This window comes from Chroicocephalus ridibundus, chromosome 1 (assembly GCF_963924245.1).
Source record: "Chroicocephalus ridibundus chromosome 1, bChrRid1.1, whole genome shotgun sequence".
NCBI lineage: Eukaryota > Metazoa > Chordata > Aves > Charadriiformes > Laridae > Chroicocephalus > Chroicocephalus ridibundus.
Window position 1 is genome coordinate 35,928,144 of NC_086284.1, and position 20,419 is coordinate 35,948,562.

Consider the following 20,419-nt stretch of genomic DNA (forward strand, 5'->3'; position numbering starts at 1 on the left):
TTGAGGTGGAGATTTAGGTACCTTCTTATCCACCCTTAAATCCAAGAAACATCGGCCATTGCTAAGGTGTCAGAAGAGGTAAAGATCAGAAAGCAGAGTCTTTTCCAATGTCGGTACAAGCTTCTAAAGTAATAATTACAGGTTTGGGGAGCATCATTATGTCAGAGAGATGTGAGACTGGTTGAGGTTTCCAAAGCATTAAAAGCTTCCTTTTCAAAGCATGTGGCTTCTCGTTCCTTATGTGTCCAGATGACTGGCAGCCTGTGATGTGGTTGCCAGGAGTTAAAAGCCCACCCAGCAGAGCTCATGCTTGAAGCTGGATGGCGACAGAAATTCCCCAAACTGTTACTAGTTGATGATGCTGGTTTATTTGCTGAATGAATCTTAGATTCAGAGGCATTTCATGGTGTCTTGCTCTTTGGTTTTGGCTTAAAGACCATCTCAAGAAAATAAGCTTTTTTCTTACTGGTGACGCATATCCATAGTATAGAGTTTTTGTGAGCAATATATCGAAGGATTTGGTTCATAAAGTTGAAAGCCAGGTGGCTTCAGTGCTGCTTGGAGGTCAGTGATATTCTTTCAGTCTTATTTGGGTTTAGATTCACGGCAGAGGGAAGAGAAAGCAAAGAGAAGAGATCTCGAATGTGGAATGACCAACTGAAGAACTAGACACCATACCGAAACCAGACCATTTTATTCCACTTCTCCACTAATTCCAGCATGTGACTCCTTGAACATCAGCATATAGAATTCTAAAGGAGGAAAAATTGTTTCTTCTGTGTTAAAAGTGGTTTGTTTTGTTGGGATTTTTTTAATTTTTTTTTTCATTTTTAGTTGCCTTTCAATGGGCAAAAGGCTTGCAATCCTTCTGTTTGTTTATTCAGCCCTCCCCATCTTTGATGCGTAGCGAGCTGCGTCAAGTGCAAGAGCTGTGCCAAGCATGGCTTTACAGCACTTGTATCCAGTGATTGCTGAGCTGCTTCTACAACTGCCGAGTGCCCACCTCGCATGTCAGCCAGGGATCTCTCTGAGGAGATTTGGGTGGTTGCTAGGCCACAACACCAGTTTCTTCATCGCTTCTTCGTCACGTGTCAAATACAGACTGTCTTCCCTCGTAAATTTGTCTGAGCTCTGGAGGCAAGTGAGCACTTTTAACAGTCAAGGAAGAACATGATAAAAAGCAATAGCTCTCTCCATGTTGTTCTATTATCAGGTAGTCATCTGTCTCATCATGTTTTGTTGATAGGTTTTGAGATGCCTGTGCTGTTAGGCCTTGCTCCCACAAGCTACTGCCTGCTGCTCAGAGTGTTTGCACTCACCTTCTGCCCAACACCCACAGATACAAAGTCCTAAGCGGTGGCTTACCCAGAAAGTCTGGTACAAGGAGTAGTTCCCAGTTATGTCTTCAAAGTTACACACTTCTTGCAGATTTCAATAAATTGTCTGTTTCTGAAAGGACTGGAAGTACCACTAAGCCCCGTAGAACCCTGTCATCTGCAAGTTTGCAACGCGTTTTATTTTTCAGTAGCTGAGAAAATACCTGCTAAACATGGTAAATTGTGGAGAAGCAGAGTGGCTTCTATTTGCGGATACTGAGTATGCTGAAGGCAGGTTGGAGGGGAAAAAAGAAGGTTTTTGGCTTGCAGATACAGCTCTTCTGGACACCCTTCCACTCACATAAGGGATAAATGGCTCAAGAAATGCTGTCTCTGAATGCGAGAGTCGAGAAATTACAAGCTTCATGTGATCATTCGCCTAGGCCTTCTAAAGCGGTAAAAACATATTCCCATATTTAAGACCTATTTTTATCTGAGGCCAAAGTAACTGAGTAAATAGTTCAGTATTATGCACAATTTTAAAAGAAAAATTAGCTCAGCCCTCCAATCCAGTACGAGGTCAGAGAGATAGCCGGTTAAAGGCTCTCCTGCAATTTAAGGTGCAATAGAATTTTGTACAAAGGTGGTTTATCATCACATTTATAGAAAGCACTTTACCTTTACGAACAAAATTTGCCTATTATAAATCAGAACAATTCAAAACACCGCAGTCAATTCAAACACTCAGATCAGCCCTGTCTTCCCTAATGAATGTGACAAATTGAGGCATTCACGTGCACGCTGTCAAGTTTGTTTTCCAAGTAGCAATGACGGTTTCTTCACATTTGTAAGTCCTACAGATTATTTTTTTACAAGTTGTCGCAGTGGTGCTGGGGCTGCATGCAATTCCTAGTTCGAATGCCAACAGTAGCAATGCAGCCGTGCATCTTGTAAATGCCACCGCTTATTGTTTAAGGCTGAATAAAAATATAGCAATTACTTTGACTCCTAAGAAGCAACCATCAGCAACCCACCTATACAGAGGTTTACCTATATACAATAATGTTTGAATATCCTAAGTAATCTATGTATCACTCGTACACACATACATACAATCCATTTATGCATGTACATAAGATTATATAAGTATACATAAGTATACTTATATATGTATACATAAGTATACATAAGATTAACATAACATATATGAAACACTGAGCTTTCATCAACGTCTCTTGTGCTATGCAGAGTTCAAATGTCTTGTACCCTCAAGTTGCAAAGCACCCTTAATGGAAGCAGTGTTTTTCCGTTACTGATGTGGGAGAGGGTCATGAGTGCCACTTGGCATCTCCCCAGTAACCAGCGCTTTTCTTACTTGGGTAAACATACTTCTTCCCCCTTGAGACTAAAATCTCCTCTGTTCATTTTTAGAGTTACAGGAATACAGTCATTTTTTTTTAATATCATCGATTAGAGGAAAAAGTCGCTTTTTTGCTGGCTTCTTTAAAGCACAGTCTCTGTAAAAGTGTCGCAACGGTTCTGTTTCTCAATTAGGGAAAAAAGAAAGCAGAACCTCTAAAAGAGATTCAGTACTTGATTAAGTATATTTAACTAAGGCAGCAGTTATTAGTAAACATAAAGCATAAGTATCTGAAAAATTCATCTCATCACAAACCAAATTCTCCAATAAGCAGCGGGAAGGAGTGATTTTTAGTGAATTTTGGGAATATCTGAGAACTGCTACTACTTTTGATCAAAGTTATACCCCTGCATTTTCTTACGATGGCTTGCTTCCTACGCCCCTAGTTCGAGAGGAGAACCAAGCAGGAAAGGCAACGCAACAACCAGCCCAACTAACAGTCCGTCCATCCCAGTTGTCTGGGCAGAGCCAACTCTTCCCTCTCCTGTCTCCCCTTACGCATAAGCCAGGTCAGTTGGGCTTGCTACATATCATGGGCGGCGGTAGAAGAAATGCAGCCCAAAAAGGAGAGGAAACAAGGGCCCTTTGCTTTAAAGAGGTGACCTGGAGAAACTGGTCTCAACGGAGCAGGTTAACTAGCAACTGTCGAAATACCATTTACGAGCCATGTAGATTCCTGTTCTCCAAAGAGATGCTGTCAAGTAAAATAGACCTAAAATGTGACAGGCTTTGATATTATTCTAACAAGGAGGTCTCTTCCAAATTCTAAATATGCGTTTCAGTAATGTGATGTGACATCTTTGTAGGAAAAGTCCAAAACGCTTAATGCTGCAATTTACCTGGGACAGAACTGGGTAAGAGAGAACTGGAGAATGTACTGCAAAATAAGTACAAGTCAGGGAAGAGAGAAACATCTGGAAATGTCAGGCAAGTGGGAATTACAAATGAAAAAAAGAGATGGACTCATGCATTTGGAGTTCAAGGAGGAAATAAACTGAACAGAACAAATACAGAGGAAAAAGAGAGGAAGGTATGGAGAGAGGGGCAGAAAGACTGTCTTGAAGTGGGAGATGAGCCCTCTGTCTTTTAAGCCCTTTAGAGAAAGTTGATTCACTGTTCAAGTGGGTTTTCTGCAAGCACGAGGTCTAGATCGATGATCCCAAACTGAGCTCCTGAGACAATGATCACTTGTAAGACTGTAGTAAGTAGTCTGCATCTTATTCCTAGGGCTGGCTAAAACAGCGAGATTAAATTGCCTTGCTAGTGTTTTTAATTAAAAGTCAGAGTTAGTGAGAGCATGGTGAAATACAGAGAGCCGGTACCGATCCACAGGCTAGAAAGTTTGGATGCCACTAGTCCAGAAACTTAAAGCGGAGGTTTTCAGTTAATGATCTCTCTAGGGCTTTAAATAAAATGTCAGATATCGTGAGACTCATCATAACACCGCAGGAGTTGGCAGCGCTACTCTCCGAGGCATTCTTAGTCTGCTGCAGAGCCAGTATTTGCGTGATGCTTTTTGTTATTAGGCCCATCCGGACTGTAATCTGCCCTGCCTTTCCCTACACCTTCTTTGCTATTTGCAAAGAGATAGATATGCTTCATTACACAAGGAATTATAAGCCTTCATAAATTACTGGTGAGCCACAGGAAAGAACAGTGCTATTGCTGAAGTCTGCTAAGCAGGAAGAAGTTTTGTAAACTCAGAAAAATCTCTCTTCAGACAAATGCTTTGGTTTCTCAAATGTTACATCTGTCTGTACTGGATGGGACGGATAAAATTACAGTTAAATGAATGATGGTGCAACTTTTCTTTTTTCTTTTTTTTTTTTTTTTTTGGCAAGCATCCTTCCATTTACTAATTGTTCGCCAGCAAGTTTTATCTGAATAGGAAGCCTGAAAATAATTCTCATGAGCATTCAATTTGAACATCTGGTATCATCATGAATGTGTCTGGTATAATGAGCTTCTCTGCATTGAACATAGGCTGCATGCTGAGGGAAGGACTTTGAAGGAACTGCACCTGAATAAAGCAGTTTTTGTAAAAGAGTAAATCTCCCAGTGTGCGGGCCCTGGCTCCCGCTAACATTAATGACAATAACCCCTCCACATATGGGATAATTAGTGCCCTTAGAGTTTAAATTTGCAGGTACTGAGACATTCAAATGAAGTGTGCCTAACATTACAAAAAAAATTGTGGAATTTGCTTCATTGTTTGGTTACATTATGTCTGAAGAGGGAAAGAAAAAACTGTTCATGGCTAGGTTAGCTTGTAATTGCCCCAAATTATTTATTTTTATACCAGTCTAATTCTGTTTTCAGAGTTTATTTAGGCTGGTTAGCGAGCTGCTTTCAAACTTTAACCAATGGATTTTTTTAAAAAAATAAAAGCCAAGTGACATAGTGTCTTTTTGTGGAAACATAAGAGAACAGTGGAAGAGGCATTTATTAAAGAAAGCAGTATAGGAATAATGTCGCTTTTATCTGCTAATATCAGATGTATTTCGGTGCACCCGTCATAGACATCCAAACACTTTTTATGCTGGTGGTCAGGTATTTAGTAACTGTGCATAAAGAAAAGAAAGTGTCCTCGAGGAACTCAACGCAACAGATCAAAGGCACTTTAGATATCAAAGGCACTTTAGATATCAGAGCTCTCAGAAGCCGGACATTGCTGTAAGGTGTGCTAAGAAAATGCCTCAAAACGATGAAGATGTAGCTTAGTCTTATTCTTCCAGAAAGCTTCTTGGAGATACCACCAAAAAGTTGCTTTCCCAAATGCCTTTGAGCACGTACGGAGCATGTGTGACTAAAACTTGTTCTCAGAGCTCAGTTTTTCTGGTAGGGTTTATGAAAGTCAGGTGTGAATCAAGTGGATCTATACCTGAGTAGTCATAAATAATAACGGCCTCAACTTTCATTCTGCCAGGAGCTGACAACTGGTGGAGAATGCAGAGGGAGGGTCAGCTTTGACAGTTTGAGGTGGAGACACAGGTTCATGCTTCTCTAGTTACTCTAGTTGCTTGTGTGTCCCCCCCACCTCAGAGGCCATCCAGCTTTCTATCTGCAGTGAGGGCCGTGCCTTCCTTCCCACCACCCTGCAGACCTCCTGCAAACCCAACCTTCCTACCCACCCTCAACATGTGGGTCACTCACTGGCATCACCTCACACACCACCCCCCCGCCACTGAGTGACCGCGATGGGATCCTCAGACCGTAGCAAAAAGTTCAATTTCCTGCGGGCTGGAGCACTAAGTAGAGCCTTATAGGGAAAAAAATGAATGAGGGTCCAGTGCTACCATCTTAGTATATGAAACTGGAAGTTTTTTCCTTCAAGACAGCCCCAATCTCAGCGTCACCCTTTCCTGACACATGCCAGCATGGATACACCAGTGTATCCTCTCACGGTTTCATGTTCGACATGAAACTGGCCGCATTACTCGCTTTTGAACTCTTCCTTCTTACACCCAGTAACTGTTAAAAATGCCGCCGCCTTTCTTGTGTTCTTGTGCCACCACCAGAAGTCCTACCACACTTCCTTTTCTCTTCCTTCACATATTGAACTCAGGTCCAACATTTTCTTTTGTTCCACCTACCTCTTCCTAGAATCTGACCTCTGCTTTTATTCTGTCACAATTCATACCCAAACCTTGTGAGCTCGTGTTTGACTTCCAGGAGTTCCTCTTCTTTAGCCCTCACTCAAGCCCTTTCTCAAGATATCTCCTTTCTCAACATATCTCCTAAGACCATCCATGCTGTACTTCTGCTAAACCATCATCCTTAAAAATGACAAATGCCATTGTTTTATAACTTACCCTGTTTTCTGCAGCATCAAGACATAGCTCATGCCCTTCCAGATCCTCCAGAAACATTTTTCCTTGCTCATTTTCACCTGTTTGAAAAACAAGCAAGCTAGCTAGAGGCCAGGGATAACTTTTATTGTTTGTATTTATAGTTGTGAACTTCACGTCCTGATTTCTTTCCTCTCACATTTGCTCAGTCCCTTAAGCTGAAAACTCTTTGAAGAAGTAGCTGTGTCTTGCAAGAGGGCTATTTTTGACATTGTAAATGCTCTGCAATGGGAGTGATGCAAAAAATTACCATAATAACAGCCATCATTTTGACAGTTTTTGATGTTTTTCTTGTTGCTGTTATCAAAAGGAGCATTATATCATTTAAAACCTTATTTTCAAGTCAGGAAATTAGGATAATGGCATTAGTAGAACTCAGATGACAGGAAGATTTGGGGATATGCTCTTCATCTGCTTTCATCCATGTCACTGTCACTGTATCAATACATTGGCTAAAGTTCCAAAACCATGAGAAATTCTGCTGAAGAGGTTAGACCAAAAGTCTAAAGATAGACAAAGAAGAACAGAAATTTTCAGTTTTATGGTCTATTTCTACACAATTATAGAAGAATCTATAGGAAAAAAAAATACAGAAAAAGTTCTGCTGGGAGGACCTAAGGGAATTCTGTGCTCTTGAATTTACAAGAGGGTTTTCTGTTATTGTTGTTAGCGTTTGCTCATTTGTTTTTCAGATACTACTTCCAGATTGCCTCGGACTCTTGAGATAACCTGCTGCCTGTGCATTTCAACTCGGTGCGGCCCCAATATGAGAATTAGTAGCCTGCCATTAATGTTAACTGTAATGCTATTAGGACACCATCTAATGAGAAACGCACAGCACAGGTAGTAGAACATTAGTAGCAGCATTAGTAGAAGTGGTAGAAAATTTTGAATTCTCCCCAATATCCTTAATAAATAGATACCTTCAGAGACGTGGGGTGTTCACTTTATTTCCTGGCCGCTATGAGAAGATGTAAGTCAGAAAATACTACAATTACCCTGTATCACCTGTGAAGACTTGCCGTATGTTAACTCCAGTGGGCGTTATTGAGTATTAGGTTAAATGTAGTCACAGAGTACCGGCTAAAAGTAAAAGCTACAGATCAGTAGCACACATAACGCAAGCACGCTCCCAACTAGCCGAGATAGATGTCCTAGAAAAATAAAGTTAATTAATTGTTTCTTCTGAGACATCAGTCAATGAGTATGTCCTTAGATTTCAGTGGATTACTGATCGGCGAGTCACTTCGTGTTTTAAAAAGGGTGTCTTTTTGCTTTGGGTCTAAGTCTGGATACGCTACATGAAGTCTATCTCGCCATTGAGGCTGCTGCCACATGGTATACAGCACTCCTGCCTCAACCCAAGGAAATTGCACTAACCTCTTAGATGTCCTCAAAATATCAATGTGAAGTTTTCCCCCACTTACATCCATCTAATCTTCCTCCGGCTGCTTCTCTGAGACAGGCAGGTATCGTTTTGCATCCCTCGGTGAAAGCGCTGTAAAGCGTATATTGAGCTGGTTTCCAGCTGTGTTGGTTTAGGTGGGAATATTTTCTTCCGCTTGCAGCGCGGGCAGCTATTTGGGATTCTTGTCAGAGTGTTCTTTTGGTATAGCTTCCTGTATGTAGTTCTTCTGTAAACGCTTTCAGCATTTATTGTCTTTGTATCCTGAGATGCTTTTTAGCATGTTTCAGAGAAGGATTTTGTAGATGAGTGTCTGAACAACCAAACTTAAATGGCTTGAGAAGCAGCACTGAGATGAGCTGAGTAAACATTTTTTTTCTCCAGCTAAAACTGCATTCATGAGCTGTTTCAATGAAGTCATAGCAAAAATTTCTGTAAAAATTTGAAAAATGCTTACTTTTTAAAATGCAGATTCCCTCTTCCCCCCAAATTCTCCTCTAATTTTAATTCAGTATTCAATGAAGCGGGTTTTTTATATAATATGTAATAAATTACATATTATTATATATAATTATTATAAATTAAATATAACTTAAAAATAAATTAAAAAGTAGTTTTATATATAATAGGTATTTTGTTTGGAATCAAAAGAGACATCGGTCTGAATCCAGGATTATTTTATTTTTAGTGCACTAAAATACAAAGATCTTAAAATTATAGTTACGTTAGGTCAACACAAAGAACGTTTCTGATTGTGTTGAAAGCAGTTATCCAGTGTTGATGAGCTGGAGCACCTGGGGTCCACCAGAGTCTTTCTTTGACTTATTCTCCCTTTCTGGTAACCACTTTGTCTGCACTATTTGTGTCTTTAAATTAAATAGCAAAGGAACTACATGTATTTAATGTCATACCGTTTGTGGACTCTTATCTGTAATTAATTCATTTAAAAGCTTGTGACAATTTAGTGTTCTGTTACACCGCTGCTATATGTGTTGCATCCTCCTTATTTAAGGACATATTTCTACCTTGGACTCTGTCTTTAATTTCTTACTATGAGCGTCTGGGAAGATCACCAGAGTGTATAATAATGTTGATAAGAAATTGTACACCTCTGGGAATCCTGCCTAATATCATGAACTTATCTCTGCTGTGTTCTTATTCTCTCATTTTAGGTTGTTTGGGATATTTCCATTTTGTGTTAAAACAAATTGTAACCTCTTTCACTCTTTCAAACACAGCCTTTGTCTTCCAGTGTCTGCAGTCTAGAATAACAGGGTGCCCGTCCTCGGATGGGACTTCTTGGTAGTACCGCAATGTAGTTATTGTCATATAGGTTTTAATACACTATACTAAATATAATTTTAAAATATTGACATGAAATAATGGCATTCAGAGGTGCAACTCGGGTTTTTTTAGCAGTAAAAAAACTGCATCGTATTTCTACAGGAAAAACGGGCAGTTACCTTCGCTGCTCATATATACTGTGTCTTGTTCCGTTTCAGTGACTTATTTTTTAAACCCTAATATGTTCATCACCTACAGCTTACTTAACGTGTGCAGTATGTCATAGCCCTTTCTATTTCCCCTAATTTGGTGCCCCTGTAGCAAACTTCTTGTGCTGTGCCTAGCTCCACTCAACAGCCTGAACTCACCTAGGAGGACAGAAAGGAGAAGGACTTCTCCAACTGGGCTGTAGTGTGACCCAGAAAACACACAACAGCTGCTTCCCCAGTAAGGGTTGGCTGAATCTGGGTCCTAACCCACATTTCAGTGGGGATGGTGATTAACAAGTGCATAGGCCTTACACCCTCCATTTACACAGCAGCTCTCAGAAGTTTTTAAAGAGGTAGATTAGGTGATGGACAGCAGATTAATTACTGCTGCCAAGCCTCTCTTAAAAACTCGAGTATGCCCATGATGGTCTCCTTTCATGCTCTCAGAGAGCAGAAGGGTAGACAGTTTTTTGGCTAGAATTGAGTATTAGATTAAAAAAAAATTAAATCGTGGAAGAGTCTGGTAGGAGTAAGAGAATACAAATGACAGAGAGACGATTTAACCAAGGCCTAAAGTGACAGGACAAGGGGCAATGGTTTTAAACTGAAAGAGGGTAAGCTTAGATTGGACATAAGGAAGACATGCTTTACAATGAAGGTGGTGAGATGCTGGAAGAGGTGGTCCAGATAAGTTGTGGGTGCCCCATCACTGGAACTGTTCAAGGTCAGGCTGGATGGGGCTTCGAGCAACCTGGTCTGGTGAAAGATGTCCCTGCCTATGGGTTGGACTAGATGATCTTTAAAGGTCCCTTCCAACCCAAACTGTTTAATTTTGACATGAGTTTTTGTTAGACTGAGGTTTTTATTTTCTTGGACTCTTTTTTTCCCCCCCTTTCTTTTATTATAGCTGATTGGCTTTTACAAAAAAAAAAAAAAGAAAAAAAGAAAAAAAGGGATTTCATCCTCTTATTTGCCCATTGGACTCATCATTGCAATTTCTTGAGGGTAAATTTTGTCATGGAAGGATGATTACATGCTTTTCAGAACAATTTAATTTGATGTAACAATACTGTAACTGTTGCTAAATCTTCCAGAGAGATTCTGTAGAATATCCAAATTAGGCGCAATAACCAATCCGTGTCTGTATTTGAATAGTAGCTAACTGTACTTTATTTTGGATGATGCATTTGTGCTATTTTAAAAACAGTAAAAACTATGTGAGAAAAAGGTAGATTTGTCCTACCAAAGATAAAACATTTTTATTGGTAATGAAATATTGTGACATTCTAAGTGCTGATATAATTTCACAAACGTGTCGAACCATGTTATCATGGGGAACAGGGGACTCTCTATCTGCGGAAGGTCTATTCAAGAGATGCCTGACATTAAATGGAGTTAATATACAATTTCCTATAATTTGGAGTTTAACCATATTGCTATTGTAGGTGGGCAAGAAAGAATTCTGTGATACCAAGCCTGAAATCATTTAATCAGGAATGTAAATCAGTTATGTGCTTCAGTTACCAAATGTTGATAGAATTGGCTATGGTGGATTGTTGTTTTTTAATTACAGCTGCTCTGTAATGTTGTTGTGTTACCAGGTTCCAAGGAGGAAAATAGTATAGTACGGCAGCTTGCTATGCCAAATGACCACTGCTGCTGCCAAGTATAAATACTACCAGGAGTGGGCTCCTCTATAGGACGATAACCACATCCCTAAAGTAATGAATGCCACACTTCCCTATATGTATTTATGTTCCGATAATTTATTTAAATAATGTGCCTAGTACATGCTTTATAGCCTTCTGCCTTTTGCTACACAAATTTTAGCTTATATTGCAGACTGTGCAAGTCATTTGGCAAATGTAATTTCCATCCCTGCATACTAATCGATTTCTTCACAAACACCTGCTATCAGTTATGATAATAAAAATGCCATTCTAAATTGAAAAGGGGCCAAATGGAGCTTCCTAAGGAAATGACTTAAGTGTCTTTCAATGCCTTTAATGTAGTAATGTTCTTGTAGTGCCAACACTTTTTTGAGCATTTGCATTTTATATAATTTTACTCTATTACATCATTTTTCTGTCTAAATGGTTCCTCATAACCATTGCTACGAAGTAATTCACAGCGAGATTGGAGAGGAATTTCTGCGTTTCCTCTCCCATGGGATTAAACCCAGCAACTTTACGTAGTCAAAATTCCTTAGCACAGATCCGATTGGAACATCTGGCCGCTAGACTAGTGTAAATACTAAACGGCTGTATCAGTTCCTATAACATCGCTGGGAAAACATTGTCGAGTTGGTGGGTGCTTTGCCCTTGGACTGCGTGCCAGTTTCTTCCTAAAATATAAGCTTAAATTTAGCAGCCAGATTGCAAGTAGCGTTTGAATTATCCAGGGTCGCTTTATGGCTCCTTCCATCCCAGGAAATAACTTCCCAGCAACAGCCTGTGCCAGAACCTAATCATTTTCAGCTCTGCTGGGTCTTGTCTCAGCTCCGAAATGTCGCACTGGCTTTCAGCTCTATTGTCATCTCCCCTGACAATGTCCTCTGCGTTATTTGTAAGGAAACAATCTATTTTACTGATTTCTTTGCATTTTCATTTTCTCTTAGCTCTAGCCGCCCAGGCGTACGCGCTAAAGGAAGAGAACGATAGTCTACGATGGCAGCTGGATGCTTATAGGAATGAAGTGGAGCTCCTGAAACAGGAGAAAGGACAGCTCTTTCGAACAGAAGAAAGCCTTACGAAGGATCAGCAGCTGCAGTTCCTACAGCAGACAATGCAAGGCATGCAGCAGGTATTGCTAAGGAAAAAGAGAACAGGTCTTCTTTTTCTTTTTTTAGGAAAGTAGCACCATGGGGCTGTGCTGTACTCCAGACTAATAGTCATGAAGGTCCTGATTTCTTTTCAGAGTCAAAACCTTATGGATTTCAGATGGGGGAAAGGGGAAGAGGAATTGGGGGTACCTTTCGGGATAGTCATTCTAGGAATTCATAAACTGTAAACCCATTGATTCAAGAAAAGTCCTTGTGCATATTTATTTAGGAACAAATTACTTCGGTACATCCCCTGTTGCTCTCCTCACTTAATCCAGTTGGCCCTAATTCTGCACAGCAGTTCAAGAACATTTGTTGGGTGTAGCATAGCCAGTGCTCTGTGATGCTTGGGCTTGCATTCATCTGGTTCTTTAGATGCATCTCCACTTCTCCGCTTTGTCTTTTTTTCTGCTGACTCTTGTTCGAGGATGACTGAGACCTCTCCAGCTTGTCCTGCTAACTTGCACATGGCTAGCAACATCAACGCTGTCTCCTGAGCTCTTACCATTTAGGCTGACCCATGGACGGAACCTTTTCATTCAGGCAATTTTTTGAGTGGTTTAGTGCAGCAACAAAGCTTTTTCTCAGGCATTGGTCAGACAGAAACTGCAATGTGTGCCTGCAGGGGCAGTTCAGTGTGCCTGATCCACTCTCCCTGATTTGTCAGTGTGCTCCTGACATTATGCTGGGCAGCTCTTGGCAAGCACATCCGTATTGCTCCCACTGCTTCGTCTGGCAGGTCCACTAACACATGAAGCGCCCCTCGTTCAACATGCGCGTGTCTAACCTCTTTCCTGCCCCCCTAACCTCTAACCTAACTTGTATTCAGCTGCTACCTGACAGAGCGCAAGGGCAGTGGCTCACCACGACACTGGCTTGGGCTCCCATCTAGAATGGAGCTTCTCAAGATGTCACTGCGGAGGTGAATTTTGCCTCCTCCGTCTGTGCCCTGAAGCAATGTGTGCGCTCCTCTGTCACTCTTGATTATTAGATTCCAGAAGGGGACAAGTTGTGCCCACTTCCAGATTATACTAAGCTGCTTTTTTTTATGACAAAAACCAGGAGATGTTCATTTACCTATGAGCTGCCTGGTTGGATTAGGAGCGGCATTGCTGTCGTGGTACCCATCGAATCCAAAAAATCTGCAAATCCCACCTACCACCAAATAAGAGTGCACAAGACAAGCCTACGTGTGTGTTTATACCCCTACAAAACCTGCAGGGTTCTACCAAATTAGGATGATCTATGGTATAGTGGAGTAATTCTGAACAAAATATTTGAAAAATAGAAAATGAGTCATTGACCGTTCAGGAGTAAAATCTTTCCTGAATTTAGGAACAAAGTCATTAATCAGAAATACTTCAGGTTTCAGTATACTTTAGGTATGCTTGAGGTCTATTTCCGATCTTATCCTTATATAAATGGACACTTAAATATCACTGGCTTCATTAAATTTAACTGCATATATAAATATTGTGCTAAATTTTAGCCTGGTGCTAATTCTCCATTAAAATCAGTGAAAAGTGGGCACAAAATACTACTAAATCAAAATGCTAGAGCCCTGACGCTCATTTTGCATTATTATAATTTCCTACCTGGGGTCTGGATGAGGGATAATCAGGTCTGTAGACTATAAATAGATTTCTATTGTTACTTCAAGGAAATGTTAACATCGCAAGTCAATAACGGAACGCAACTTAACTTATCTCTGTGTTCAGCTAGCAATGGACACTGTAGTCCCTGTTTCTCTGAGAGTTTTTATGTTCGTGAGGATTTTGCTGTGAGGTACTGAATTTTTCTAGTTCGCCATCTCGGGGTCAGACCTTCTAACTCCCAACGGGATATAATTAGAGATGGCCCAAGGAGCTGGAGAAGACATTGCGGATAATCCCATCTGACAATATGCTGAGGAGGGCAGCAACACAGGAGCACAGGAGGTGGAGTTCAGAATATTTGGTGGGAAATTATCAGTCAATTAAGCAGCTGGATGATGGCTTTGGATTTCAATGATTAGCCATAGTCATGACATCCCATAACCTTTGTGCTTTTCATGCAGTTCATGCATGCATATTTAGAAATAAACCTTTGATTTAGGTAGACTCTGTTTTATCTCAGCTTGGTTTTGTAAATGTTGAGAGATGACAACCTTAGCTGAAATCCATCAGTATAGCAGGTGCTCAGCTTCTATGGAAATCAGTCTCTCTATGAAATATTAAACATATAGCCAGGACTTGAGTAGTAATAATTTAACAAGAAGACCTGTATTCCCTTTTATGCTTTTGTATATATTAAAATTAATTTCAGACAAGGTAAACTGAATGCCATTGAATTCCTGAACCCTACATATATATCAGCATTAAAAAATGTATTCCTCCTCCTTTTTGCCTCTTCATTCTCCCCTGCTTTTTCATACATCTCTTCTTCTAACTTTGAAAACTAGAGGATTAGTGATTTGAGCTGCAGCCTGAAAAGCAGGTTTATCTGGGATGCATTTTCAGACTCAAGATGTTTTTTTGTAAACATATTTGATGCCAAACAATAGCAAATGACATCAGTGTATTTTTTTATGTAGTTCTACCATCTGGACATTTTTCAGGATTCTTTCCCGCATTTGCAGGACTGATGAAATGAATGTTTATTTTCTCTTCCATCACTCCTACTGCTCAGAAGTAGCATCAGCAGAATCACACAGATGTTTGCTTATGAAGTATACCTTATGGGCAGCAGTCGCAACCTGCTTATTTATTGTCTCTAAAAAAGAAAATCCTTTGGACTAATGACACTGAACTTACTGGGTTTTTAGTCCACTCCCTCCATAAAACTGTGTCACAGTTTAATTCCATACCCACTGTGAGATCTCAAACAAATTGAAATAATGTCTTGTATCCATGGTAACAAATGAGATACACTTTACCTGATTTTGAGATGGAAATTGAATTAACTTGTCACTGCTGCATAGGTGGTATTGCCTTCAATTTATTTCTATAGGAGAACACACATACCGAGCAGATCACTTTCCGAATGGCTCCGTTTTTCCGGCAGTGTTTGGTATTCTCTAACAAAGTCTGTGATCACAAGGAAGGATGTCTTAGTCGTAACTATTTTTACAATACTTCACAGAACGGTTGTGAGAATTTCTGAAATCTTGTCTCTCTGCCTGAAATGTTTTACCAGGTACATGACTGTAGGTAATGCAGAAAATAACCATCTAGTAGCGTTGCTTAATGCTTGCCATTACAGGACTCAGTTTTCAGTGGGTATATAATTTTTCCAAATATTAACCATTTGGGTTAGCATATCCCATGTGGAGTAGCAAGCAGAATTCTTTTGAAAAACTCTCATCAAAATATTTCAGCCATTCCAAGAACAAAGTGTGAAAACCACGCTTTTCTCGTTTGTTGTCCACCAAAGAAAATTCTTGAGGAGAATGCACTTGCCACCTTCATGCTTTGAAACAGGCACTCAGAATTTGACAGTGAGTCGCTATTGAATTAATGATGTGGTTTCCAAGTCCTTTATAAAATCTGCCTGAAACTGATAGTATTATAAGCCTTTGAAAAAATGTCAGTTTGCCACGTAGATGTCACTCATTAGCATATATCCAAGTAAATTTTAGGTTATTACTGGCCATCTGGGGTTGTTCATGAACAACCTCCATAGCGCAGGCATCGGTACGATGTTTCACTCCTCAAGTTAGTCCTAAATCTACACAGCACACCTCCTTTAGCATGGCTCTCTAATTGAACAAGCTAGTTCCACCTTTTCATCAGGCTTAATTGGCCAAGGTATGGGACCATGATTGCTTAGCTGGACTGATTCCTGAACTGGTTCATTTGCCAATCGGCCAGTAATTCTGCACTGTGCTTCATAGCATCATGTAAATATATGATAATGTTCTTTCCTTTCACAACTCCCTGAGCATGATGGGCCTAATTTAAGCTCCTGCAGGCAAGGGTGTCATCCAGAAATTCCCATGTAAAACATGCTTCCACCTATACTTTCTCCGGGAAATGTACACAGGTGCCTACAGTTTTTCTATCGCAAATGCCAGGGTTTATCTGGGACATTTAAGAGGCACCCCATTGCCCCAGTCCCCTGAAGGGCCTGATTCATTAGCCAAGCTGGGGTTCATAGTCCTAACAGACAGCGACAGCACCGGCTCCCCTTCGTTGGCAGTGGTGCATTAAAGCCTAGCCAGGGGGTTACTGCGTGAGCAGGGGATGTGCGAGGGTGCCTCTCCTAAAATTACTGCTGGGGGTGGAAAGCAAGAACAACAGGAACAGGCGTGGGTGGTAGGCATAGGGCTAACACCAAGGCTGAAGTGCTGCTGCGGGTGCCACCGACTCTGTTACCTCGGGGTGTTTCGTAGAATCATAGATTCATAGAATCTTCATGGTTGGAAGGACCTTTGAGATCATCAAGTCCAACCATACACACACCAAAAAAAAAAACCAAAAAAACCCCAAACCCCTACAATCTCTGCCACTAGAGCATGCCCTGAAGTGCCACATCTAGATGTTTCTTAAATACCTCCAGGGATGGTGACTCAACCACCTCCCTGGGCAGGCTGTTCCAGTGCCAGACCACTCTTTCAGTAAAGTAATTCTTCCAAATATCTAACCTAAACCTCCCCTGCCGCAACTTCAGACCATTTCCTCTGGTCCTGTCATTATTCACCTGGGAGAAGAGGCCAACCCCCACCTCTCTCCAACCTCCTTTCAGGTAGTTGTAGAGGGCAACGAGGTCTCCCCTCAGCCTCCTCTTCTCCAAGCTAAACATGCCCAGCTCCCTCAGCCTCTCCTCATATGACCTGGTCTCCAGACCCCTCACCAGCCTGGTAGCTCTCCTCTGGACATGCTCCAGCACTTCTATGTCTCTCTTGTACAGAGGGGCCCAGAACTGAACACAGTTTCTGCAGAACACTGAACATACCCTGGCCGTGTTGATGGCCCACGTGGATGTCCCTCTGGTACAGCGTGATCAAAGTCTTCTTTTGTCTTGTCTCCTTTTTTCCCCCCAAACAATATCAATTTCACTCTAATTGCAAGGCAGATTGCGAACCTGAGCACTCGTAAGCCAGGAACCACCAGAGTTACCGCCTGTGTGTTTCGCTTCGTATGCCTCAGAGACCCTTCCCCATTCTGTGCTGCAGAGTTAATCATCGCCTATTCAGTACCTTCCTGTCCTTCCTGTTCAATATGCAACTCGAGGTCTTACTGCAAAGGCCGCATTGCTCCTGTCATTTCCTACCTACTGAGGACTAGATTTTGCAGTTTACTAATCGTTTAGCATGTGAAATAAATAGCAAGTGCATCTGAGACTTTAAAAGGCTCTGATAAATGCCAGGTGACTAGCAATCCTTTCAGGCTTTCAGTGCTCGTTCAGGGAAGGACAGTTTGGCCTGTGATGTCCCTCACCGTTGTGGTCAGGAGGGTGAGAAGAGCATCGCAGCTCCCTCCTTACACTCACTGCCCCCTCAAAGGAGGGTGGCCAGGGTATGTATTTGGTGACAAGGACTGTGGGGCGCACACAGCTTCCACAGTACAGTCACTGGGAGCCGGGTTAGGACCTATTTGTCTAAGTAAGATAGCACAAGGGTCATCTCTCAGGTTTTTGAGCAAGATCATATACCTCTAACGTACAGTAACCATTCTGAGTCGTAAAGCCAGAGGTAACTAGTGTTGGCCTCACTGTGCTGCCTTTGAAATGAATTTGATTTCTACCACTCCCAGCCACGGGAGCAGAGCTAGTCCGTTTTCAGATGTCCTCACTGAGCTAGCAGAATTGTTTTTTTCTACAAGCAACGAAGGCATTGCTCAGATCTTGCCTCTCCTATCCTGTTATGAAGTGTAGGTTTTTCTCATACAAGTAAGGGAAGAACTGAGTATTCCCATGGTCCCCTTTTTTTAAGGGAGGAAGAGCACGTTTCTGTCCAGGAGGCTTCATCAGCTAGTAGGATAGGGCATCGCAAGACCTTTTTTTCACGTCGCTCTTCTAACCAATCTGCCCCCTTTTAAATTCCAGTAAGCCTCAGCCGGCATTTAGGTCTGCAGCTCTCAGATCTTTCACAGTGTTGTTAACTGTCACGGCCATTCCTTTGGCTCACATACAAACTTTCTGAAATGTCAGAAGTCACGGACACATATGCTGTTGGCTGAAAATTGCCAAATCTGGTGCCACGTGAGCTCCATAACCATTATAACAACCATTTACCTTTAAATATACAGGTTCTAGTAGCAGTTTATCATTGAAATTAACACCATTGTTGAATAGATGGAGCATGTTATGGCTATATTTATTAATATAGCTTAAATGTAGAGGAGATTTGTAGACTTTTTTTTTTCCACCTACTTTTTGCTCACCAAACCTATTCAGTGTATAACCCACGCAATGTACTTACGCACAACTATAAACTGGTTCTTCTCCAAATGCAGTATTAAAGAGAAGGGTAAATAAAAGAGATAATAAACATTACCTCTTGTATTTGCATTTTACCTGCTGAATAAACAGACCAGAATAATTAAGTTGGAAATGTTTTTTATTACTACTCTTGCAGTATGAATTCCAGTTATATCTTTCTGTTTTCCTATAAAAGTGGCACTGGAGTAGTAATGGCAATATTGATCAACACCGATAATTTTATAGGGAATGGATATAAAATAAGTGCGAGGGAGTGGACCCAATATCCAGATGTTCACTTCCAGGCCTGTATTTTCTTCTCTTACCCTACGGTTGATTTTTGGAAACTGGTTAAGAAATATGTGTGCTCCTGGGAAAGAGAGACATCTTCCCATAAGTATTATCTTTGTTCCCATGTGCTTTTCAGGGCTCTGTATAGTACTGTCCACGTTCAAACTTCCAGAAAATACTTACTCTTTCAGATTATATTAAAAAAAAAGAGCAGCTGGCAATTAAGCGCTAATTATTTACCAGATCTCAGACAAGCCAAATGGGTTCTCCTCTGTGTTTAACAACCTTTCCTTATTGAAAGTAGTGTTTAATTTCCCACTTCTGCCACCACCACTTCAACAATATTAGGGGAAGTGTAAATAAGGGCCTACAGATGCTTTAAGCACCATATTCTTGATAGCTGTTCTAGTGGTAAGATCTAGAGGGTAGCATCTTTTTGCCTGCTGCCACTGGCAAAGCTAAACTGAGACAGGCAGCAAGAATAAGCACTTTGGAGACAAATAATTGGACACCCATATTTTATTTAAAATATGAAAGAAATCAACTAGTATGTTCGTTAACATGCTTGTGTAGTCTAGTGGTGGTGCGGGATAGATCTCATAAGTTTTGGGATCAAGAGATCCTACGTGAGTCCTAAATACTAGTGTTGGCTTGCTGATTACACGGTTTCCAAATGCATTTGATGCTTTCATTACTAGGAGTTCTGCTTCCACTACTAGGAATTGTGTTTCAATGGAAATACCACTGGCCAAACTGATTCTCTTCCCTAATGTCATTCTTCTAATTAAAATATGTCAGGTCTTTTTATTCTCCTTTAAAATTGGTAAAAGATTTCTTCTTGAATTGGAAAATAAAAATTTTAAAAATGTGTTTTGGTTTGTGGAGGAAGAGCGTGCTGTATCACGCTCATTTGCAGTTCCATGAAAGACGAGATGGGATCATACAGTTGAAGTGCCATTGCCTGCTGAGGAAGTGTCCACAATGGACAGGTATGGGTGACAGGTTGGAGAAGAGGAGGTTGTTATGAATGTCTTCTTTTGACTGTCATCATCATATCAGGTTGCCTTGCAGGCCAGATACGAGGGCAGAGGGAACATGACACTCATTTAGGATCATCCTTCTTCCTTTGATCAGGATCAGACCAAACTGTAAGCCCACCTGCCTCCTCACCTATTGCCAGTAAAGTCAAGGGCTATGTAACATGCCAGTCACCTCATTTAGCAAAGGTAGGAGGGAGCTTTATTGATGAGGTGTAATGGGCTTCAGTCAGACTTCTCCCCTCCACGGATCACCATCAAAATCAAAGACCTTGTGTAATCTGCTCTGAAAGTCAGATCCCAGAGAGGGATCCTTGATGCTAGCACAAAGTATTAGTAAGTTGAGAGAATTTCACTTTTGAGAGGAGGGATTGATACTGTAAGGTTCC

General features: G+C 41.0%; 1 protein-coding gene across 6 annotated transcripts in view; it reads left to right on the top strand.

Moving 5' to 3' along the window:
* Window positions 1-20,419, top strand: part of ENOX1 (ecto-NOX disulfide-thiol exchanger 1) — a 379,879-nt gene that overhangs the window by 321,744 nt on the left and 37,716 nt on the right. For all 6 annotated transcript variants that reach the window (XM_063334867.1, XM_063334896.1, XM_063334903.1 and 3 more), the window contains one exon: window positions 12,100-12,284. In XM_063334867.1, the coding sequence (XP_063190937.1) occupies window positions 12,100-12,284 (185 nt within the window). The remainder of the gene's footprint in view (window positions 1-12,099; window positions 12,285-20,419) is intronic.